Raw genomic sequence first — 22037 nt, forward strand, 5'->3', positions numbered from 1 at the left:
AGTTCCTTTACCAGAAATAAGCCAAGAGTTTTTTTTTAAGTTTGATTTCATTCATTCATTCATTCATTCATTTCAGAGAGAGCATGCGAGACAGAGTGTGCACATGCACAGGGAGAAGTAGGAAAAGGGGGAGGAGCAGACTTCACACTAAGTGTGAGCCCATATGGAGCTGGATCTCAGGACCTTGAGATCAAGGCCTGAGCTGAGATCAAGTGTCAGACGCTTACCCAACTGAGCCACCCAGGCGCCCCCAGAAATAAGCCAAGATTTTAAAAGTTGGTGTTTAGGTAATTCTGACCTTTGCTTACCAGGCGGTGAGATCAGGATCTGGAGCGCCTGAGTGGCTCATTCTGTTGGGTGTCCAACTTTTGGTTTTGGCTTGGGTCATATTCTCAGAGTCATGGGATCAAGGCCCCCGATGGGGTCCCAGCTGGGCATGGAGCCTGCTGCTTAAGATTCTCCTCCTCCTTCTCCTTTCCCCATCTCCCCCCAGTTCCTGCGTGTGAGGTCTCTAGGGGAATCTTCTGGAAATTTAGGAAAAATTGAAAGGCACAAAACCAAATATGCTCTTCCAGGGTTATTTGTCATAACCACCATTTCTACTCCTCTTCTGACGCAATGTCTTGATCTTTTCTTCTATTTGAGAGAGAAAGTTGTTAAGAATGAGTACTTCACCTCCAGTTAGGTTCCTGGGTGCTCCTCCTGAATGGGCAGGGGCTGGATGCCTAAGCAGGTGGTCCCAGGACATTTGCATTAGAAGCTGTAGGTCACAGCTGAGAAGCTCCTTGGTTACCACCTCCCAATCCCACCCCAGAGCCACTCCTGAATTCAGAGTGTTCCTAAACAGCAGAGTGCGGTCTGTTCTCTGCTGGAACCACTGGTGCTGGCTGGATGAATATTTTAAGATGAAAACATATCTATCCATATTTTAGGATGAAACAGTTGAATCTTGTAATAGGCAAATCCATGGCAAATTCAAACAGAAAGTAAGTTGTTGTGCACAATTGACTTGCCCCAAAGTAAGTGAGAGGAAACACAAGTCCTACAGTAATATGTGTCTAAAAACATAGGGTGGGGCGCCTGGGTGGCTCAGTCAGTTAAGGTTCCAACTCTTGACTTTGGCCCAGGGCATGATCTCAGGGTCATGAGATCGAGCCTCACTTTGGACTCTGTGCTGGGCATGGAGCCTGCTTAAGATTCTCTCTCCCTCTCCTTCTGCCCCTCCCCCCTCTTAAAAAAAAATAAGTAAAAATAAAAACATTGGGGCAACTGGGTGGCTCAGTCGGTTAAGCATCCGAGTCTTGATTTTGGCTCAGGTCATGATCTCAGCATCCCGGGATCAAGTCCCGTGTTGGGCTTTGTGCTAAGTGGAGAATCTGCTTGAGATTCTCTCTCTCCCTCTGCCCCTCCCCCTGCTCTCACTCATGCTCTCTCTCTAAAATAAATCTTTTAAAAGATAAAAAAATAAAATATAAAAACTTAAGGTTCCCAATGAGGTAAGTTTAGGGTATAGTCCCATCAACTTGGAAGCCCAAATAAAGAAACCTGTTTATTGGTGTTTCTCAAATTTATTTGATCATTAACTTGCCATCTTCTCCCACCTGGTAATGTCTCTCACTACTATTTCTCACAATACTTTAGGAAACACAAGGCTCCAACATGACTAGGAAAAAAAATGTAATTTTTGAGGCATTTTTAAAGAAATACATATCCGTAAGTTTACTTGTACTCTTTTTAGCTCTAATACAGAGACTGCAAAAGTGAGCCACATGGCCATCAGCCACTAATGCTATTTTCAGATTCATGGAGCTGCGTGCATGGCACTGAGAGATGCTTGAAATCTACTTCAGGTTAGCTCTTGGCAACTTACCGGTGTTGTGACGTGGCCAAATTAGTTAACCTCTATAAACCTCAGTTTCTCTCTCTGAAGATGATGTTATATTAATTCTTTACAGTCATGGCAGAGGTTAAATGAGTTGACTCACGTAAAGCACTTGGCACAGTGTCTGGCATGTAGTAAGTGTTCAGAAAACACAGTCTATGGTTAGTCCACGAGCTTGATGCGGGTTTGCCGTTCAGCAGAGTTTGGTGGACTCTGTCTTGGGGATAGATGTCCTCAGGTATTGATTAATGAGAAAGTTGATAAAATTAGAGTGGGCTAAAGTGTCCGATCGTAATGTCACTGAAGAAAAAAAGATGGAACCCTATTGTATTAGGTTCCTAGGGCTGCCCATAACAAAGTACTACAGACTGTGTGGCATAAATGACAGAAATATATTGAGTCACAACCCCAGAGGCCAGAAGTCCAAGATCAAGGTGTCCGCTGATCTGGCTCCCTCTGAGAGCTGTGGGAGGGTATCTGTTCCGTGTCTGTCCTTGCTCCTGCTGGTTTACTGGCCATCTCTGGCATTCCTTGGCTGGTGATGCATCACCCTGAACTCTGCCGTGGTGTTCACAGCGCATTCTCCCCGTGTGCACGTTTCTCCTTTTTATAAGGACACCAGTCATATCGGGTTAAGGCCCACCCTGCTCAATTATAACCTCATCTTGGCAAATTACGTATGCAATGATCCTTTCTCCAAATAAGGTCACATTCTGAGGTACCAGAGGTTAGGACTTCAGCAAATGAGTTTCTGGGGGACACAGTTCAACCCACAATAGTGATACAGAAAGTCAGTCCCAGTGAGAACATGCAATAGAAAAGAGATTTGTAAACATCCAGTTGTAAAATTTTTTCTTGCTTTTTTCCCCTTGGAACTATCCTTTTTTAAAATCACTTTTATTGAGATTATGTACATACAACAAAATGAATCAGTTTTAAGTGTACAATTCAGTGAATTTTGACAAGTGTATATACCTGTGTATCCACACCCTCAGTCAAGATACAGATTATCTCCTGGGGACCTGGGTGGTACCATCAGTTAAGAGACAGACTGTTAGTTTCAGCTCAGGTCATGATCTCAGGGTCATGAGATCCCACCCCAATTCAGGGTCCTGGGCTCCTGGGCTTCCGGATTCCTGGGCTCCCACACTCAGCAGGGAATCTGCTTGAGTTTCTCTCTCTCCCTTTGCTCTTCCCGCCATCCCTGCCATGTGCTCCCTCTCTGTAAATAAACATATATAAAGAAAAAGATACAGGGGCGCCTGGGTGGCTCAGTGGGTTAAAGACTCTGCCTTCAGCTCAGGTCATGATCCCAGGGTCCTGGAATCGAGTCCCGCATCGGGCTCTCTGCTCAGCGGGGAGCCTGCTTCCCCCTCTCTCTCTGCCTGCCTCTCTGCCTACTTATGATCTCTGCCTGTCAAATAAATAAATAAAATCTTTAAAAAAAAAAGATACAGATTATTTCCATCATTTTAGAAAGTTTCCTCCTATCTTTCCCCCATTCACCACCCTGGTCTTCACCTCCAGCCCACTGGCGGGTACTGGTCTGCTTCCTATACCTGTAGATCAGTTGTAATGTGCCTTTGCTAGCATTTCGTAGAAATGACATTATACAGTACATGTGGTCTTCTGTGCTTGCTTTTTTGCTTGTGTCTGCTTTTAAAGTGAACCATTAATCCACAGGAATCAAGTATAGAAGTGTTTAATATTACAGAATTAATAATATTATCCATAGAATTAAAATAATTAATATTATCCAGCCTTTAAAATTCTGTAGCTAGATGGAGCACAATCATGATGGATTAAAAAATAATTTCCTTACTATGCCCATGGCCCTATTTATTAGATAACCTATATTAGAGGAAATTCTTTCAGGTGTTATTTTTTAAGTGATTGATTACTGCTACCTGGAAAATGGGTTTAGTTGAGGGAAGGTGAGCTTTTGCCAAGATCAGAGCTTCAGAATATTGGAGTGTGCCTGTAATGGTATTTGTGGTGAAGTGTGTGCAGGTCATTGTAAAGATTAAATGAGATGGTGCATTTCAAGAGTTGAATGTGACTGGGGCCCAGCACCCCAGAAGGGCCCCCAAAATGTTACCTGTCATTGCTGTTACTAGTGGACTCAGAGGCTAGAGCCCCAGGGTGATGATCCGGGTCCTAGCTTGTTACCCTTCAGCGTCCTGGGTGGCCCCACCCTCCTCTAGGGGGGATGGGCCTGTCCCCTTCCTTCACCCCCTCCCCAGCACACTGCCATGAAAGTGCTAAGCTTTCCTCTGAAAAGAAAAAGGTCCCCCGTGAACGGATGTGGGCACTCTCCCGAAAAAGTTCGTCCTCCTCATTTTAAGGCGGAAGAAGGTTTTTAGCAACTTGGGGCAGCCGGCCTATGCAGGAACGCTCGAGTGCAGCTGCCCACACTTCCAGCCTTTGGGAAATTAAAATAAGGGAGATGCCAGCCGGACAGTGAGTTGTTGTAATGTTGTGCCAGTTCAAAGTGGGGACTTTTGTCACCCATCTCAATATCTAGTACCAGCCAGGGTGCAGTAGATGTTTATAGGCATAAATGGAAAGTTAATCATCTTACAGTTTCTTGTTAGAGACATACTAAACATTTTAGAGCTAAAATAGGGAAGTGGCTGACACCATCTTTCCGGCAGTTACTTTTTAGTTTTCAGTTGTTTGGGTTCTAATTTGTCATATTTTTCTCATCCCTTACCCTTCATACCATTTTTGAAATATGTATGAATTAAGGTCAGTTAGCATCTGTGTCGACACCCACCCCAAACGGAATCTCCGAGTTATCTTCATATAAATCTTGAAGAGGTAGTCATTTTAGCCTAAGTGGCAATTAAAAAGCAAGATTATACTTAATAACCTCCACGGGGGTACCTGAGGTCTTGTGTTTGGGAATCTTCACAAATGCTGTTCATCATCAGTAATTTAGGTGGGATATCATCTGACTTCCATTTAGTTTTACAAGGTGACACAGGACTCCAGGTGTCTCTCGGGAGACAGCAGGGAGAAAATAGCTGGGCACATACGTCCACTGAAGCCATGCTTTCCAGATGTTTCTGAGCTGTGAGTCCCTCATCCTGAGCCTCAGTTGAACAGCCACAGTCCAGTTCTTTTCCAGCTCTGGGTTCAGTTTGTCATCGAAATATTAATATGCAAGGTCTGTCTTAGAGCTGCTAACTCAAATATGATCCTGTGTTACGGGATTAACATTAATTTAGTTAAGTGTATTGTCAGATTTGACATGGAGGACATATTCATGCTAATTAGAACAGGTACAGTGAATAGGCTGCTGCTAGAGCTGTCTCATTAAGACTGAATTGAATTGATTTTGATGCCTTTTTACAGATTTTTAAATTAAGAGGACTAAATGACAGCAGTTGGCTCCGAATCTATAGACTTTTGCCTAGAACCACTGTAGTCCCTTTCCACGATGATTTTTTACACTTCAAGTATGCTAATTTCTTGCCACCTACTATCTCCTTTATTATCATCCACCTAAATTACATTAGTGCAACCGAATATAGCTTAGTACAGCTTTGGAGTCAATGCTTAATTTGTTTAACATTTTAATTTCCATATACCAACTGTATAAACAGGATATCAAGTACATTATTAGCAGATAAAATAATTCCAGTGATCGGATTTATTTTGAGTCTTTGTGTATATAAATGGTTGAGTAAATATTAATACCTAAGTCATCTCCTCCAACTAGGACTAGTCAGGCCAGGAAGCTAAGGGTAGTTTTTGTTGACTTCAGTTGATTTACCTTCTAGCGTAGGCTTTCCAGGAGAAAGCCAGCACATTTCAAATATAAAGATTTAGAATTCTTTCTACTTGCTACCTCAAAAAACACTTTTCCAAGTAATACTGGACTGCACTAGAAATTAGGAAATATGTTAATTAGTAATATGTTAATATGTTAATAGTAATATGTTAACATCACTCACATACCAGAGTCTCATCTGGCTTATTTGTCATGCTTCAGAGCTACGGGAAGGAGGCATTTTCCGTGTCTCCAAGGGCACTTACACTCAGATGGGGGAATTTTTATGCAGTCGCTCTCCAAGGCCATGTCAGAGTCAGGAGTTTCTGGAGATGGGAGAAAAGGAGTACTCCTGAGATTCAATATCATCATCAGGCAAATTTTTATTCATCAAGTGTCTTCATCAAGATAGACGTTGTACCTCAAGAGATTTGAGAAGTAAAAGGAATAACTGCTTATTCTTGGTGCTTGGTAATATCAGAAGTTCCTTGATACGCATTATGTGTATCAGGTCATGTGTATTATCTTTGCTGAGTTTCCGACTCTGGGTATTTGTGCAGCACTGCCTACTGCCTCGTGTAAGTAAGCTGCGATTTCACAGTGAGTTCAGAACCAGTGGGAGATAGAGAGCAAATAAGAAGGGTTAGATGAGCAGCGTATTTTGTAAGTATCCCTTAAACATGGTCAATTTAAAAAGAACAGTTGTCACTTGTAACGTCTTCAAAACTACCTTAAAAACAATAGCTTACATATTATTTTTGGTTGTATTCCAGGAACTAGGCAAGTGCGTTTCATTAACATTCTACATTTTATGTGAATTGTGGATTTTTCATAGTAACGATGATGTTAATACCATCTGAAAGGTGGATAAACTGAGGCACAGAGGCCTGAATCACACAGTAGGTGTGTGGTGTCTCCAGGACTGAAGCCCAGCCCTTAGGCACGGAGCTCATGACTCTGTTCTGCCTCCATATCCCACTGGTAAAATGTTAGTGATATTTTTCTACGTAGAATTTAGAAGGAGTAGCTGTCAGTTCTTTTTTTTTTTTTTTTAAGAGTTTATTTATTTATTTGACACAGAGAGAGAGATCACAAGTAGGCGGAGAGGCAGGCAGAGAGAGAAGGGGAAGCAGGCTCCCCGCCAAGCAGAGAGCCCGATGCGGGGCTCGATCCCAGGACCCTGAGACCATGACCTGAGCCGAAGGCAGAGGCTTAACCCACTGAGCCACCCAGGCGCCCCTAGCTGTCAGTTCTTGAGATTATACCATAAAATAGTTTACTTCATTTAAAAACGCTATTGCTTCTATTACAGAATAAATGTCCACCTAGGTTATGCTTAACGCCTCTGTAGTCTCGGTGTCGAAATGACGTGTGGTTCCATTGCTACGCTCTGTGACTTCAAGCGTTCCACCTGCTCCGATGCCAAGTTCATTTTCTGTTTCCCCTTCTGCTCCTGTTCTCTTTTTGAAAGTGGTTTCCAACACTTGACACGGTTATAGGAGAGCAGAGAAAAAAGTCTGTGTGAAGGAAGGTGAAAGATGGGGGGGGGGGCTGTGGTGTCCCCACCTTTTGCATTTTCTCCTTGGAATTCAGTATTCCGTTCTTCAGCAGATGTTTATTTAGTGCCTGCTGAATGCCCTGCTCTGTGCTCGAGACCAACATAAAGTACATACAAGCCAGTTCTTGTCGCCTCAGCCTGCAATCTGGTGGATTCCCAAGGGGGATTCCGAACACATTTCATTTGCGGAAAGCGCTTGATGGGACTTGCTGAGCTTTGGCTCTGGGGTCCTGGTCTGCCCCACCCCACCTGCCCCAGTCTGTCCCTCAGAGCTGATCCAGAGTCAGCCAGCCCCACAGAACTGGCTGGCCACCTTCTTACCATTTTGCAAACCTCGACAAACACTGCCAACCCCGAGCTGCCTCTGTTCTTCACTGGGGGGTGGTGGTGTGTGTGAGGCGGTTCCTGTATGGTGTGACAGCATCAGGCTTCTGTATTGGGAAGTAATGTGCATTTACTTGCACAAAATTCCTATCACCTCATTGGTGCTCCATGTTGCCTTAATGAAAATGTGTGCCTACCGAAGCCATGAGATTGTGGGTTTTGTTTATTTTTTCTGGGAGGGATGGGAGGGGTAGGTAACAAATCAGAAAGTGTTTGAGGGCCACGGCCCCAAAGGAAAAACCACTGAGGTCGTCTACTGGAAGATCAGAGCACTCAGTTATAACTTGCTCTGTCATCGTCAGGACTGTTGATTCCTTTTCTACTATGTGGGAAAAAAAAAAGGTATTCCATTTAGTACTGTGAGGAGTTGATAGGAAAAATAACCGGGTAGTGCTTACCCCGCTTGATTCTGATGAGATCTGTAGGCTTTCAGCTGACGCCTGTGATCCTCCAGAGGGTGTATGGGCCAGAACCATTTATCCGTGAGCCCATATATCCATGCACTTTCTCTCCAGGTGAAGGATCTACATGGTTCTCTAAAACTTGGGCTTCAGCCCCACAATCTTCGCAAGGAAGCAATGCAGAGAGGGATGCTTCGGGTGTGTTTTAGAGAAGAGCAAAGCAAATTGCAAAGCCTGGAGAACCCTTTAAACCCCTCTCCCCCCCCCCCCCCGCCAAAAAAAAAAAACCCTCTTCCCCTCCCCCCGCAAAAAAAAACCCTCTTCCCAAACCTCCCTCACAGCTACCTACATAGAGGGACCCATTAAGATCCTAGTTAGAATAAACAAGAGAATAAACAAGATGGGCAAGCATCAGAGACTGACCTCCTGAGTGGATAAGTAAACGTGTGGTTGGGAAATGAGGGAAAACCAGTCTGGTCCCGTCCAGTCCAGTCCCCCGAGGATGCAGGCTTTTCTTCTTGCTCCCTCTTCTTGCACTGTCCTTTCCATCACTTTCTTTCCCATCTTCCTCCCGCATTCCTGTGTCCCTTTCTCGCTTTCTGCCCCATTTTCTCTGTTCCTTCTTACTCTCTTGTATCTTCTCGGCCTGTCCTCTGTCCCTGTCCTGCTTCTCTACCCCTGACTGCTTTTCTTGCTAGACGAAACTCCCATTTACCCACCTCGCTCTGCCACCTCTGTGGTTGTCCGGGCATTCCGTACTGTATCTTGTGGTTAAATAAGCATCTAATAAAATTAAGCTGGGGCTCTTAAGAATACCAAAGGCATTCTGCTACGTGGTTTCCTTCCCACTGGCGGAAATGCTCGGTGGAGTGCCGTCTGCTGCCACAGGCAAATGAAGGGCCTGTTTTCAGAGTCTGATCCAAGTCCTGGTGGGTCAGACACTACCAGATTGCCCCAGACGGGGAGACAGCACATTCGAGACGAGAGAATGCAGGCTTAGCTCCCAGAACATTTTGCTTCTAACTTTAAATCAGCTGCCTTTTTTTTTTTTTTTTTAAACCTTGGACAATTCATCTACATATTCCTGCCTCAGTTTTCCTTCTTTGCAGAAGACAGTATTGGCCTTACCCTCCCCTGCCTCTGGACCTCTTGGAAGGCTGTGAGTTATGATTGTCCCTAAGGCCTTTGGAGTTCTGGGATCTAGTAGGTAATTACTGTGTATACATAGGGCAGCATGTAAATTCCAGGTCTGATTTTTTTTTCTAATGCATTTCTATTTTTGTACCAAACTTTTCTTGCCAGTCAGGTTGATCTTTTAAAAGTTGGGTTGTTGTTGTTGTCGTTGCCTTTTTTTTTTTTTTTTTTTACTCTTGTTGGTATTTATTTTAAGATACTTCTCCAAGAACACAGATGTCGCCTTTACGGCGTGACAATTGTAAAGAATAGCTCATTGCAATAAAGTAGCGAGGAGGATGACTGTTTGGCTGCTGTCTTTACTGCTCATTCGCTTCTTGCTCATCTGTGTTTGCAATGCTATCTTCTTTCCCATCTGCTCCTGAGCAGGAAGTTTCATCAGCCGAGGTACCCTCAGAAATAACCCGAGATGCAAGGGCGCTGTGCTCATACCAGGCCTGGTGTCAGCTGTGGGAGCTGTCAGGCCTCTCGGCCCCCCCGGGTTGGCTGCCAGCAGACCCAGCATCAGCCGGGTCCCCAAGGAGCCGAGCCGGGGTACCCCTCTGAGTCACCCCCGGCTCCCGCTAACCGCTCTGAGTCATGTGATAAGCACCCGGATGACCCAGGCACCCTCAGGAGAGTCTGTGCATCTTCTCACCGCGGAGATCGCACCCAGCCCCAGATCTCGCCCAGAAGCAGCCTTTTTGGCAAAGGGCTAGGTCTCTGGCACGCCTGTTGGCGCCACACCCCACCTGTTGGTTCTGGCCTGGGAACACCAAGACTGCTTCCCTCCATCGCCCCCTACTCTTTTTTTTTAATCACCCGATACATCTTTTTGAAAAGTTGACACTGATACTGCCTATACGAGGCTGTTACTTTATTAAAAAGCATCCATTTTATATCACTAACACAAATTTTTTTCTATTCTGCAGGGGGATGTCAAGCTGCTTTGTGACAGCTCTCGTAATTTAGAACAATGCAAGATATAAATAAATAAACAGCATTCCCATTACATGGTGCCAAGTGAACAATGTCTGAAGTAGGCATTCTGTTCATTAAGCACCCTGTTTTATTATTTCCTCCTGTCAGTGAGGCAAATAAAAAACTGTAGTGATTAAAATTTAATCTTCCGGGAGCACATGGGTGGCTCAGTCGGTTAAGTGTCTGGCTTCAGCTCAGGTCATGATCTCAGGGTCCTGGGATCGAGTCCCACACCAGGCTCTCTGCTGGGCCTTCTCTCTCTCTGCCTACTTGTGAGCTCTGCCTGTCAAATAAATAAAATCTTTAAAAAAAATAAATTAAAAAAATAAAATAAACTTTCATCTTCCTCGTCAGCTAGAGAAAATGCTGTGACTGTGAAGGAACCTCTCTGTGCTGGCTTCTTTTTTTGTTTGTTTTCTTTTGCATTCATGCCTTTGGAATCCCTTTCATTTCACGGCCAGTTCTTGATTTCAAAAAAGATTGGAATTCCAATTCTGACCTCCTAAAATGTCAGTAGCTTCCTTAAGAGATTTGAATCTCTGTAGTTGATATATATTTTTTTAAATTACAGAATAGTCAAAAAATCAGGACTGGAAAAAGCATTATAGACCACCTCGTCCGTCCAATGACGTATATTGTCAGTGGGAAGGCCGAGGCGACATGATGTGGCTTGCCAATGCCCCAAAACTCGGTGGTGATGGGCTCGGGCTGCAGCTCGAGCTGCTCCTTTGTCCCCTCTTCTGAAGAACGCTGGGTTTAGAAACCGCAGTCAGTGTCAATACTGCCAGACGTACTACAGGAGTTCCCGCTTTTAAAAATAATTGGGTCAAAAGTTGCTCTGATCCTTGTCACATGGCACAGCTAAGCATATGTATGTGTTATTTAACAGTAATGTATTCTGGGTTCATAACATCAAGAGAAGTGCAGTCCTTGCTGTCCCAAAGCATCACTTGCCCTTAAAAGGGTTTGCTTAAGAGTGTCAGTAAGTAGTTCTTAGAGGATTTATTATTTTTTAAATATTTCATTTATTTATTTATTTATTTATTTGAAAGATAGAGTGAGAGGGGTACCTGGGGGGTTCAGTCAGTTAAGCGTCTGCCTTCCGCTCAGGTAATGATTCTGGGGTCCTGGAATCAAGCCCTGTGTCAGCCTCCCTGCTCAGTGGAGAGCCTGCTTCTCCCTCCTCCTGCGTCACTCCCCCTGCTTGTGCCTTTTTTTTTTTTTTTTTTAGATTTTATTTGCTTATTTATGTATTTGACACAGAAAGAGGGAGGGAGGGAGAGAGACAAAGAGCAAGCGCAAGCAGGGGGAATGGCAAGGGAAGAAGCAGGGTCCCCGCTGAGCAGGGAGCCTGATGCGATGCAGGGCTCCATCCCAGGACCCTGGGATCATGACCTGAGCCGAAGGCAGACGCTTAACCGACCAAGCCACCCAGGCACCCTGCTTGTGCTCTCTTGCTCACTTGTTCTTGCTCTACCTCAAATAAAGAAATAAAATCTTTAAAATAATAAAATAAAATAAATATTGAAAGATAGAGTGAAGACGGAGAGTGAGCACAAGCAGGAGGAGCCACAGAGGCAGAGGGAGAAGCAGACTCTCCACTGAACATGGAGCCTCATATGGGGTTTGATCCCAGGACCCCAAGATCATGACCTGAGCTGAAGGCAGATGCTCAGCTGACCGAGCCACCTGGGCACCCCAGTTTTTTAAAGATAATCCATTTATTGGAGAGAGAGAGAGAGAGAGCGAGCGAGCAAGTGCGGCTGAATGAGGGGAAGGGCAAAGACTGAGAATCTGAAGAGACTTCCCACTGAGCACAGAGCCAGCCCTGCACACACTTGATCTCACAACCCATGAGGTCATGACCTGAGCCAAAACCCAGAGTTGGATGTTTAACTGACTGAGCTACCCAGGCACCCCCCTTCCACCCACTGTCTCCCCCCGCTACCCAGTTCTCAGAGCATTTAAAGCATGATTTGATTTAAAATTTTTTATTCACATGCAGATCTCTTGTCTTCAGGAACTGCCTGTGCATGTGGCTAGTTCCCAAGGAAGACTGTCATCTCCCTGGGAAGTTCAGTCCCACCTTGCCCTAGCCACACTCCAAACAGAATAGTCCCCCAACATTTTCTGTATGAATGAGCATGTGAGCAAATGAACCTTTTGAAACATCTGCTGTGTACATCAGAGAGTTAGAGTAGGCTAGTATATTTCGAAAGCTGTGTATTTTAATGTTTTATTTTTTAGCGCACAGGGGTCAAGCAGATAGCCATCTAAGAATCTTAAGAGGAGGTTCCCAGGGATGCGGTTAAGGTTCGAAGGAACACATTTAGCTTTTGACATTGCCAGACAAGGAATTTTTATGACCACATCCAAGAAGTCAGTAAGTGAAGTTTACTGTCTGTTTAGAGGCAGATGTGTCTTGTAGTTAAGATCTAGGACTAGCAGTTAGAGGAGTAAATAAAATGCCGTTCCCTGTGGTGGGGAAGTACAGCGTCTGTGGGGCTGGGGGAAGGAGTCCACACGCTGGGCCAGCTGGCTCCTGCCTTCTGCATGACCACTGACGGTCCTCCTAACCCTCCAGCCAGTTGTGTTCATTTCAGAACAGACCAAGTGGAAGAACGTGGATGGAGCAGGGTAAATCTGTCCCTTCTCTCGTGAACGCCAGACTGCGGAGAGCCTAGTAATAGAGAGTGGGAACCTTATCCTGCTACACAGTGGCTGGTGTGTAAAATACTGCCGTAAATTCATTACTAGATAATTATAGGCTAAACCACTTGACCCCACAGTCAACTTCCTTCTTTGTGAAATGGTGGTAATACTTAACATTGTGCAGAGGTTTCTGATTTCGGACTAGAAGGCGGTCCATGAGCATTAGATACAGTGTCATTGCCAACCTCTGCTGCTGTCTGTGTTCTCCTTCCAAGAGAGCGTGTGCAGGACATCAATCCGGAAACATGGGAGGTGTGCCTGGACAGCTTTTATCGTCTTGCTTTTGCTGTGTTTTAGATCTGGGAATGGAGGGGACTGGAGAAGGGTACAGATGACCAAATAGTTCCCGAGAGTGTGGAAACCATACACTCTTGCCCTGTTCTTTCAGGATCCAGCTAAATAGACTTCTGTGTCAGCTAAATATGAGCTTACCATGACCTGAGGCCCATTTAATTTTCTGTTCCGCACATTTCCTCCCTGGCAAGAAAATAAAGGGAAAGGAAGCATTATCCCAAACTTCAGTTCCATTTCTGTATTTCTTCATTCAGTCGTTTTTCAAAAATGTCAAAAAAATAAGAATCCTGATTATGAAGGTAAAATATAGCAGTATGCCAAGAGTATGTACTAATTGATTTAATTTGACATTTTTTTCTTTTTAAAAATAGCTTTTTTAAAGATGCCAGGAGTAATAAATGTTCAATGCCACAAAACACAAGAGAATAAAAACAAAAATAAAATTTGCCTGTAACATCATCAGCCAGTCCTGACCCCTACTAATATTTTGATGTGTTTAATTCCAGAGTTTTTTATTGCATATACAAATATCTTTGAGAAAAACCTTTCCCTGTAGAACTGTTCCATAACCTGCTTTTCACTTTAATGCTATATTTTATTTGTTTAATTAGTAACATCCATAATTGAACGGTAGTGTGTCTTCTAAAATAACTCTGATGTCTTCAGTACATTTAAAAATGTCTAAGAGATCCTCTCTGCCTGCCTCTCTGCCTACTTGTGATCTCTCTCTCTCTGTCAAATAAATAAATAAAATATTTTTAAAAGGGGGGGGGCACCTGGGTGGCTCAGTGGGTTAAGCCTCTGCCTTCAGCTCAGGTCATGATCTCAGGGTCCTGGGATCGAGCCCCGCATAGGACTCTCTGCTCAGTGGGGAGCCTCCTTCCCTCTCTCTCTGCCTGCCTCTCTGCCTTCTTGTGATCTCTCTCTCTCAAATAAATAAATAAAATATTTTTTAAAAAATCCAAGAGATCTAATTTAAAAAGTAATCCAACTCTTTTTGCACAGCAAAATTCTATCAAAATGGTCTCTTTTTTCGAGTTCAGTTTCCTTTGGGGGGAAAAGGAAGGGGGAAATTTTGGCAAATAGTTGTTCTTTTCGTGGTCCCAGTTTGGTAATCTAATAAGGGAGCTTCTCAGATACATATTCCATTTGAAAAAGAAAAAAAACAAAAAGGCACGTTGAGGGTACACACTGCATCTTGGGCAGACAGGGTGTGCTGAAATAGATAAACATTAGTAGCCCCTCCTCTTGGCCAGCAGCAAGGAGACTAAGTAACATTTTGCTATTTCAGATTAGGAAGCAACTGCAGATTAGTTTAACACATTTGCTAGTCATTTTGAAACAACTTGGAAGCCTCCTATGTTTGCTAAGTTTTGTTTGTTTGTTTGTTTGTTTTGTTTTTTCAGATTTTATTTAAATCACAAGTAGGCAGAGAGAGAAAGGGAGAAGCAGGCTCCCTGCTGAGCAGAGAGCCCCACGCGGGGCTCAATCCCAGGACCCTGAGACCATGACCTGAGCCGAAGGCAGAGGCTTAACCCACTGAGGCACCCAGGCACCCCTTTTTTTGTTTTTGTTTTTTATTAATCTGTGAAATTAAGATTTTAATCTGAAAAGGAAAATCCATACAATACAAGTGCCATTTCATTTTATGGACATGTTATAATGATTTCGTTCTCTACTTCCTCTCACACACCTGTTCAAAGCACACAGCTGGCATTTCTGTTATGTTTTTCTCTATTTTCCTTTTTACTTGTCTGCACCTCACCAGGTAGTCCTCCTATCAACGCAGAATGCTATCTTTTTCACCCATGGATCTTACCTCTTCAGCTTTTTTTAAAGTTCTCCATAGTTCTCAGTGGGTCCATAGCTGTCTCCTCTGTACATCTGGTTTACTGCTCTGTGAGATTTCATTTTTCATGTGCAGAAGGAAAGAAATGTCCTTCGTCCTTCTCAGTGCCAAACACTGTATTGTACACCTTCACAAACAAGTCTCACGTGCTGCAGGCTTGATCTCTCTGTAGGGTGGGAAGATTCAACCCTGTCTTAGAGATGAGGAAACTGGCATCTGATAGGTTTGGAAACTTCTCCAAGAGCACACAAAGGGTAAGGCTGAGCTCGAAGCATGTTCAGATTCCAAAACCAGGGCTCTTTCTCCTGTATCCATAGGGTGTCCTGTGTAGGAAACTTTTCCAGCAATACAAAGTTTTGAAAGTTGTCTTACCTTAAGAACGTGTTTTCCTTTACTACTTTTGGGCAAAAATCTTTCTTCAGCATATTATACATACTTTCCACTCTAAGCTAGTTTGGCATTTGATTTGGGGGTGATATAATTTTGGATGACTTTTATAAGTACATATTGTCCCATGGGCTAGAAAACCAGTGACCACACACCTGTTTTAAATGCATGGATTAAGACTTAAGTAGGTACTATGAGTGTGAAGGGGGCTCCTACGATAAAGTGAGTGGAAGATTTGATGTCAAATTTGGATGCTCAGAAGGCTTTGGTGCCTAATTCTCAGGTGTCTTCAGAGACTGACAGAAACTGTCCCCTATATAAGGTATATGTACAATACTCATTGATTTTAAAGCACTGCTGGGCCTTTTTAATTTTATTTATTTATTAAAACTCACGTGAAATTGTAAGATTTTTTTTCTCTCTTCAGTGTCATTCTGCTATTTAGTTAAAGTCCATAGAAACCACAGAGCTTGATATGTGGTAGGAGCCCAGTTAAGTATTACCTGAATGAATAAAGAAACAATGAGATCTCTCACAAAAAATATGTTGACATTACGGTTAGGAGTCTTGTTATACAATTAAGTAACTGTGGTCAGTATAATGATGTTTTCCCCACAGGAACCCTTACTGTGAGTCCAGTGGGACTGTGTAGGTTCTAAAGTAACACTCCCAAGGCAACCATAGATTTCCATCCAAGGAACTAGCAGGGTCCATGCCTAAGATACTGTCATCACAGTTCACATACCCTAAGCAGTTGGCCAACTGTCAGAAAATAGAATTAACGGGAACACTCCAGTCTCTGGGAATTCCATAGAGTATAGATGCTCCTTGAGTCTGTGTGTGTGTATGTGTTTAAATACATATATTTTAAACCCAGGTTGAAATTTGTGGAAAAGCTATGATTTATATTATATTCCTTCATCCCTCTATTAAATGCTATGAATTACAATATCAAATAATAAAAGTATTTTACTATTGACATGCTTTTCTAGAAACATCCCCCAAGAAACCTGTTTCTTTCCCCAGTGAAAGAGGCAATATAGTCCAACTTGATAGTGAAATGTGACCTAAGACAGGAGCATACATTTCTAACAAATAAAGTCATTCAAACTTTCAGTTTAAACTTCAGCTCATTTGTTCTAGGCAGTGCCCCTGGGGTTCCTGTTTGAACAGCGCTCAGCCAGGTTAGATTTAGAAGGCAAATTTTTCATTAGCTTCTTTTGAGAGATGCCTGAAGTCAAATCCCTTGAAGGACTCTCCTACCGAAAAATCATTGCTGCTCTGCTGGGTAGGTGAGGTGGATGATTAAGCTGAGGAATCCTCAGACTGAAAGCAGCCAGGAAATGGAAATTTTAAAGGTAAACTGATCAACATACCTGGAAAATCCGTATGGGATAGAAATGGGGGAAAGAGGAATTTGAAAGAAAATTTCAGATGGCTCTTTCATGTTCGAGTACTGTAGTTAGATTGATGCATCCTGTGAGAGGAAATAATGAACATCTTTTTAGCTTTAAAAAAAAAAAAAGGCGATATTGGGCACTGGGTGGCTCAGTTGGTTAAGCAACTGCCTTCGGCTCAGGTCATGATCCCAGAGTCCCAGTGTCAAGTCCCACATCGGGCTCCCTGCTCAGCAGGAAGTTTGCTTCTCCCTGTGACCCTCTCCCCTCTCCTGCTCTCTCTCTCTCTCTCTCTCTCACTGTCTCTGAAATAAAAAAATTAAATTAAAAAGGCAGTATTTCACAGAAATTTAGATGAGCATTTGAACAGTAAGGTGTTTTGATTGAAGTTTTTCCAGGATTATTTTTGGTTTATTTTCTTTCTGAATGAAACTGAGAATAAAGTGAATAAATCTTAAGTGTCCACATGTGTACAACTGTGGGACCTCCCAGATCAAGATTTAGAACTTGTCTAGCAGTCCAGAAGGCTCGTTCTTACCCCTCTCAGTCAGTAAGCCTCCCCCCACCCCATGCCAGCACACCCAGGTGGCCAGTGTTCTGAGCTGTGTCTTCACGGATTCATTTTGTGGTCTGTAGCTTCGTGTGAGTGGAATCATACAGAGCGTGCCCTGGTGCCTTTTCTCCATGCACTCTCTGTGAGAGCTGTAAATGTTCCATTTTCCTCACTGCATGGCCATTAATTTCATTTATTTTCATAAAATCAGTCAAAAGAGAGAAATAGTGCTGTGAGGTCCTAAGCCGTACTGTATTCCCTTCTGCAGTAACTGCCTCTCCATGTAAACATGGCGGGGGGGTGGGGTGCCAGGCTGGCTCAGTCTGTGGGGCATGCAACTCCATCTTGGGGTTGTAAGTTTGAGCCCCATGTTGGGTGTACAGATTACTTAAAAATAGAATCTCTAAAGACATACTTTATTAAATAAATAAACATAGTTGATAAGTTCAAGTCTGTTGTGATTTGGGCTTCCACATATTGAGAAAAATTCAAGCAAGATTTACTGTGCTGTCCGGTGGGATGTGGCTATGTGGCTATGTCCATTACAATTTAAATTAATACAATTTAAAATTCAGTTCTTCAGTTCTGTTAGCCACACTCAAATGCTCAAAATAGTCACATGTCGCTAGTGGCCACCTTACTGAATGGAGCAGATCTAGAATGTTTCCATTGTGGTGGAAAGCCCTGCTGTTGAGAAAGCTGGCTGTTAGCTGTCTTCCTCTGCCCTTTTCCCCTTTGCAGACATAAGGATGTTGTAGTGACTTTAATTTTTCTCACTTTAGTTAACATTTAATTCTGTGGTTCTCAGACCATCATCTTATAAGCTTCTGTTTCCTATATTGTCCCTCCACACCATGGGGGAAAAAATAAATGGGAGAATTGTTAAACATGCTGCACTTTTAATTTCTAGAAGGTTCCATGCATTCTCCGACATTGGGGCCTTGGCAGTATCGCTTGAAAACCTCCTCCTAGCATCCCACTGTGGGTTGACTTCTCATCTCTCAGATCTTAGCTTAGACTGGCTTTGGCTTCAGGGGACCTTCCCCATCTGTCCTCCCAGCCCCCAAGCCTGGGTTACATGTCTCCTCAATTCAGCTTTCATACTGACCTGTCCGTTTCCCACCTCCCCCCTTCTGGTAGCAGCTGCTTGGTTCTTGGCTTCCGTCCCCTCTGAACAAGTCCGGTGAAGTCAGGCACCATCCTGTCACGTTCACTGTTGCATATCTGGCTCTTGGGAGAGGGTAGCAAATACTGTGGAAGGAGAGAACAATGGGCTGCACACCGAAGGGCCTGTAACCAAGTAGCTTCATGGTAGGGTTCTTCTCTCCCAGGTAGAGAGAAGGGTCTATTCCATATGGGAGTTGCTCTGAGACAGCTTTCTGTCTGGGCCTCTTACAGAATACACATCAGTACCCACATTTGCACCCTTCTTGGTTGAAGTGTTTGGTTTGCCTTTCATCGGAAATCACAGTAAAAAGACATCCAGACTGAGAGGATGCTGGGTGAGCAATCAGAGGGAAAGGCAGATGGGGAAGTGGAGCTGCAAAATGGTCATAATACGGTAGAAAATTCTGCATCTGTCAGCGGGCAGCTGTTCTTGGCATCACAGGCCACGTCTCTCCAAGCCAGATGATCTCACGGGGAGGCAGCGGTGTAGAGAAAGGAAGGGTATCCTGTCAGGATAGGTGACAGAAAACTCTAGCTTGAAATATAAGGAACTCGGTTTTCCCACGTAACGAGACATCTAGAGAGAGGCTCAGGGTTGGTTGAGTGGGTGTGTCAACAACGTCCCCGAGAACCTGGGTCCTTTCCAGCTCAGATTGGGCGCTGGCTTCCTCCCGAGGCTGGTAGGAAGATGGCACCCCTTCTGGAAGCTCGGGGTTGAAAGAAAGAAGAGAAAGCCATAGGCGAGGAAGGGGGTTGTCAGAATGTGTAAGATGAAGCATTGTTGTAGAGGCTGGGTATCTGCTGTAGAGGCCAAGACCACGCAGCCCCAGATATCCTCCCCCGATCCCAGCCTGTGGATTTTCCAAGTTCTTTCAGTCTCCCTTAGACTGAAAAGTGCCTTAGAAGCCATCTAACTAAGGGGGCACACTCAGACCAGGGAAGGCTCCCAGAGTGAGAAAGAGGACGAAGGGGAGGACGAAGCGGCTGACAGTCCTGCCAGAGTCTGGCCTGAGCCCCCTTCCTGGCCCTTAAGGGTTCATTCCCCTCCCAACCCCCGCTGCCCCGCCGCTGAAGAAAACACTGGCCTAATTTTAAATTTAGCAATATCCATACATTCATGATTTACAATGTAAATGCTATATATTCTGGGAAATCTGGAATCCTTCAACCGATCAGTTATGCTTTCATTTTTTTTCTCCTTCCATATAGACCTGGCAGTATTGGAGCTGTGCTGAATGAGGTCACAGTCTAACTACAGTATTAACCCTGCAAATCTGTTCATTTTCGCCTGAGCACCCTCAGGCGGGATACAGAATGTGTCCAATTGAAAAACTATTACAGACACTGCAGTGCCGTGATGGGATGAATTGTAACGGGGCGGGAGACACGGAGTGGGGGAGGGGGTGTCTTTAGCCAGGTAGGGAGAAGCTCTTAGAAGTAGAGGCTATGGGATTGCATTTTTAAAGAAGAATGTTGCTCTTTGTCATTTGAATTCTAAAGTGCTAATTTTTAGTATTTTCAAACCCAAACTGTTTGATATTTTCTACCAACCGTGTCTTTGTTTCTTAGTTTTTTCCCCCATCTGGTGCCTCTTGACATTCTCTTCTCAGTGTGCTACAAACATCCGTTTATGTGTTTTTTAATATCCCTTTGCATTATTAAAAATACATAGGAACGTATAAAGAATAGTATAGTCAACACCCATGAATCGACCACCCAATTTAAGAAATAAAACGTAAACTCTTGTCCTACGACTGTTTCTGGACCCTGTTTAATCCAGCGTGGAGCAGAGCACAACACAGATGGTCAGCGTTGTGTGTAAAGGCCCCATCCCGCCCCATTCACGGTAGCTCAGAGTTTCAGGAAGCTTGTGCATTCAGTCTTGCCTGGACATGTGGTTAATGCTAAGTAGTCTAACAGTTGTGCCCCAGGTAACTCCTAGAGCTGTTTCAGGTCATAAAATCTCTGATGTTTTGCAAATTTATATTTTATCGTACTGGGTTTTATGCACAAAAACTAGATGACTTCCCTTTTATAATCTCCATCAAAGGCATTTTTCAAAATCCCTTTATTATGCCTTCTCGCTGACTTCGCCATGCATTGTTTGCATGTTTGAAAACAGTTTTGGGCCAAATGATAAATCTGAGAGTATTGTTGTGGCACTCGTCTTGCAGAACTCGGACGTAAATGCTATTTTAGCTTATTCCTCAATTGCGGGCTGTAAATATTTGACCCCTTCCTGGAGTGCCAGGGACCTGACTTGACTTGTCTGTGGTTTGGTCTCTTATTTAAAAGCAATTGACCATGTTTGGATAGTGTTTGAAATATTTATATTGTATCCATGGAAAGGATGTGATATTTTATTTCCTCAAGAGGATGCTTCCTTCGGCATGCTCTAGAGCCCACCCCGGGATGTCCTCTGTGCCTTCTTTGCCTTACCCCGCACCCCTGCCCGTGGGACGGCTCCGTCGGCACCTGCCCCGGGAGCTTGAAGTCGGGCGTAGAGAAGAGCACCTTGCTCGTGGCTCCCAGACACGTATTTAACCACTGAAGGGTACAGTCTTTCCAGAGTGTCCCTAGACCAACAGTTTTACACACAGAGAGAAGCAGAGAACAAATGGTTTAGGGTGTGGATTTTTTTTTTAATCTCTTGACTGATGAACTCGTGGTGCCTGTTCACAAGGTTGCTTTCAGAATGTGTGCTGATGGCCAAGCTAGTCCTAGCCTCTTCTTCCTGGTTGGAAAAATAGAAATCAAGGAAAACGTTTTGCAGAACACAAGTGCTGAAAGGTCTGTATTTATCCCAACTGCCTAGCAGTAAGTTTCCAGAGAGAAAGATAAAGCATCTGTATTTTATTTAGGCGTGGGTTGTTTCAAGCATTGATTGTCTTTTCATTTGGAGTGAGTCGTAGCTCTCCACGTGCCATTTACCAGTTGTTAAATGCGAGAATTCATTAGTGAGATAAGCCATCATAGAGCTCAGGATGATTGGAAATGAACATTAGTTCCCCTCCTTGACTCTGAACGTGGGAAGTTTTCCTTTTCTTCGCTACAGATTTTGTTTTCCTGATATTCATTACAATAAGAGCGAGCGCCTGCTGGTTTGGGGAGATGTTACTGCAAAATGAGTGTCAGCGCTAGTCGCTGGCTTGTTCTTGATGATGCATGTGTTTCCTTCTCTCCACTGAAAAGATGAAAACGTGTCTAAACTTGCTTATCTCTCTGTAGGACAGTCGACCCAATATGTCAAGACCTCTGATCACTAGATCTCCTGCATCTCCACTGAACAACCAAGGCATTCCTACTCCAGCGCAACTCACAAAATCCAATGCGCCTGTCCACATTGATGTGGGCGGTCACATGTACACCAGCAGCCTGGCCACCCTCACCAAATACCCCGAATCAAGGTAATCCGGAAAAAAAAAAAAAGGCAAAGTCATGCTCGGAAGTGCATGTGTTTGATGATCTGTTTTTCCTTTGACCCTCCAAAGCAGCAGCATGACCTCCCCGGGCGGGGGCGGGTC

General features: G+C 43.9%; 1 protein-coding gene across 2 annotated transcripts in view; it reads left to right on the top strand.

Annotated features, from left to right (window-relative positions):
* KCTD1 (potassium channel tetramerization domain containing 1) overlaps positions 1-22037 on the top strand; it is a 90705-nt gene that overhangs the window by 24282 nt on the left and 44386 nt on the right. For both annotated transcript variants that reach the window (XM_080821507.1, XM_080821506.1), the window contains exon 2: positions 21742-21920. In XM_080821507.1, the coding sequence (XP_080677633.1) occupies positions 21757-21920 (164 nt within the window). In that variant the 5' untranslated portion in view covers positions 21742-21756. The remainder of the gene's footprint in view (positions 1-21741; positions 21921-22037) is intronic.

Source organism: Martes martes (assembly GCF_963455335.1).
Source record: "Martes martes genome assembly, chromosome: 13".
NCBI lineage: Eukaryota > Metazoa > Chordata > Mammalia > Carnivora > Mustelidae > Martes > Martes martes.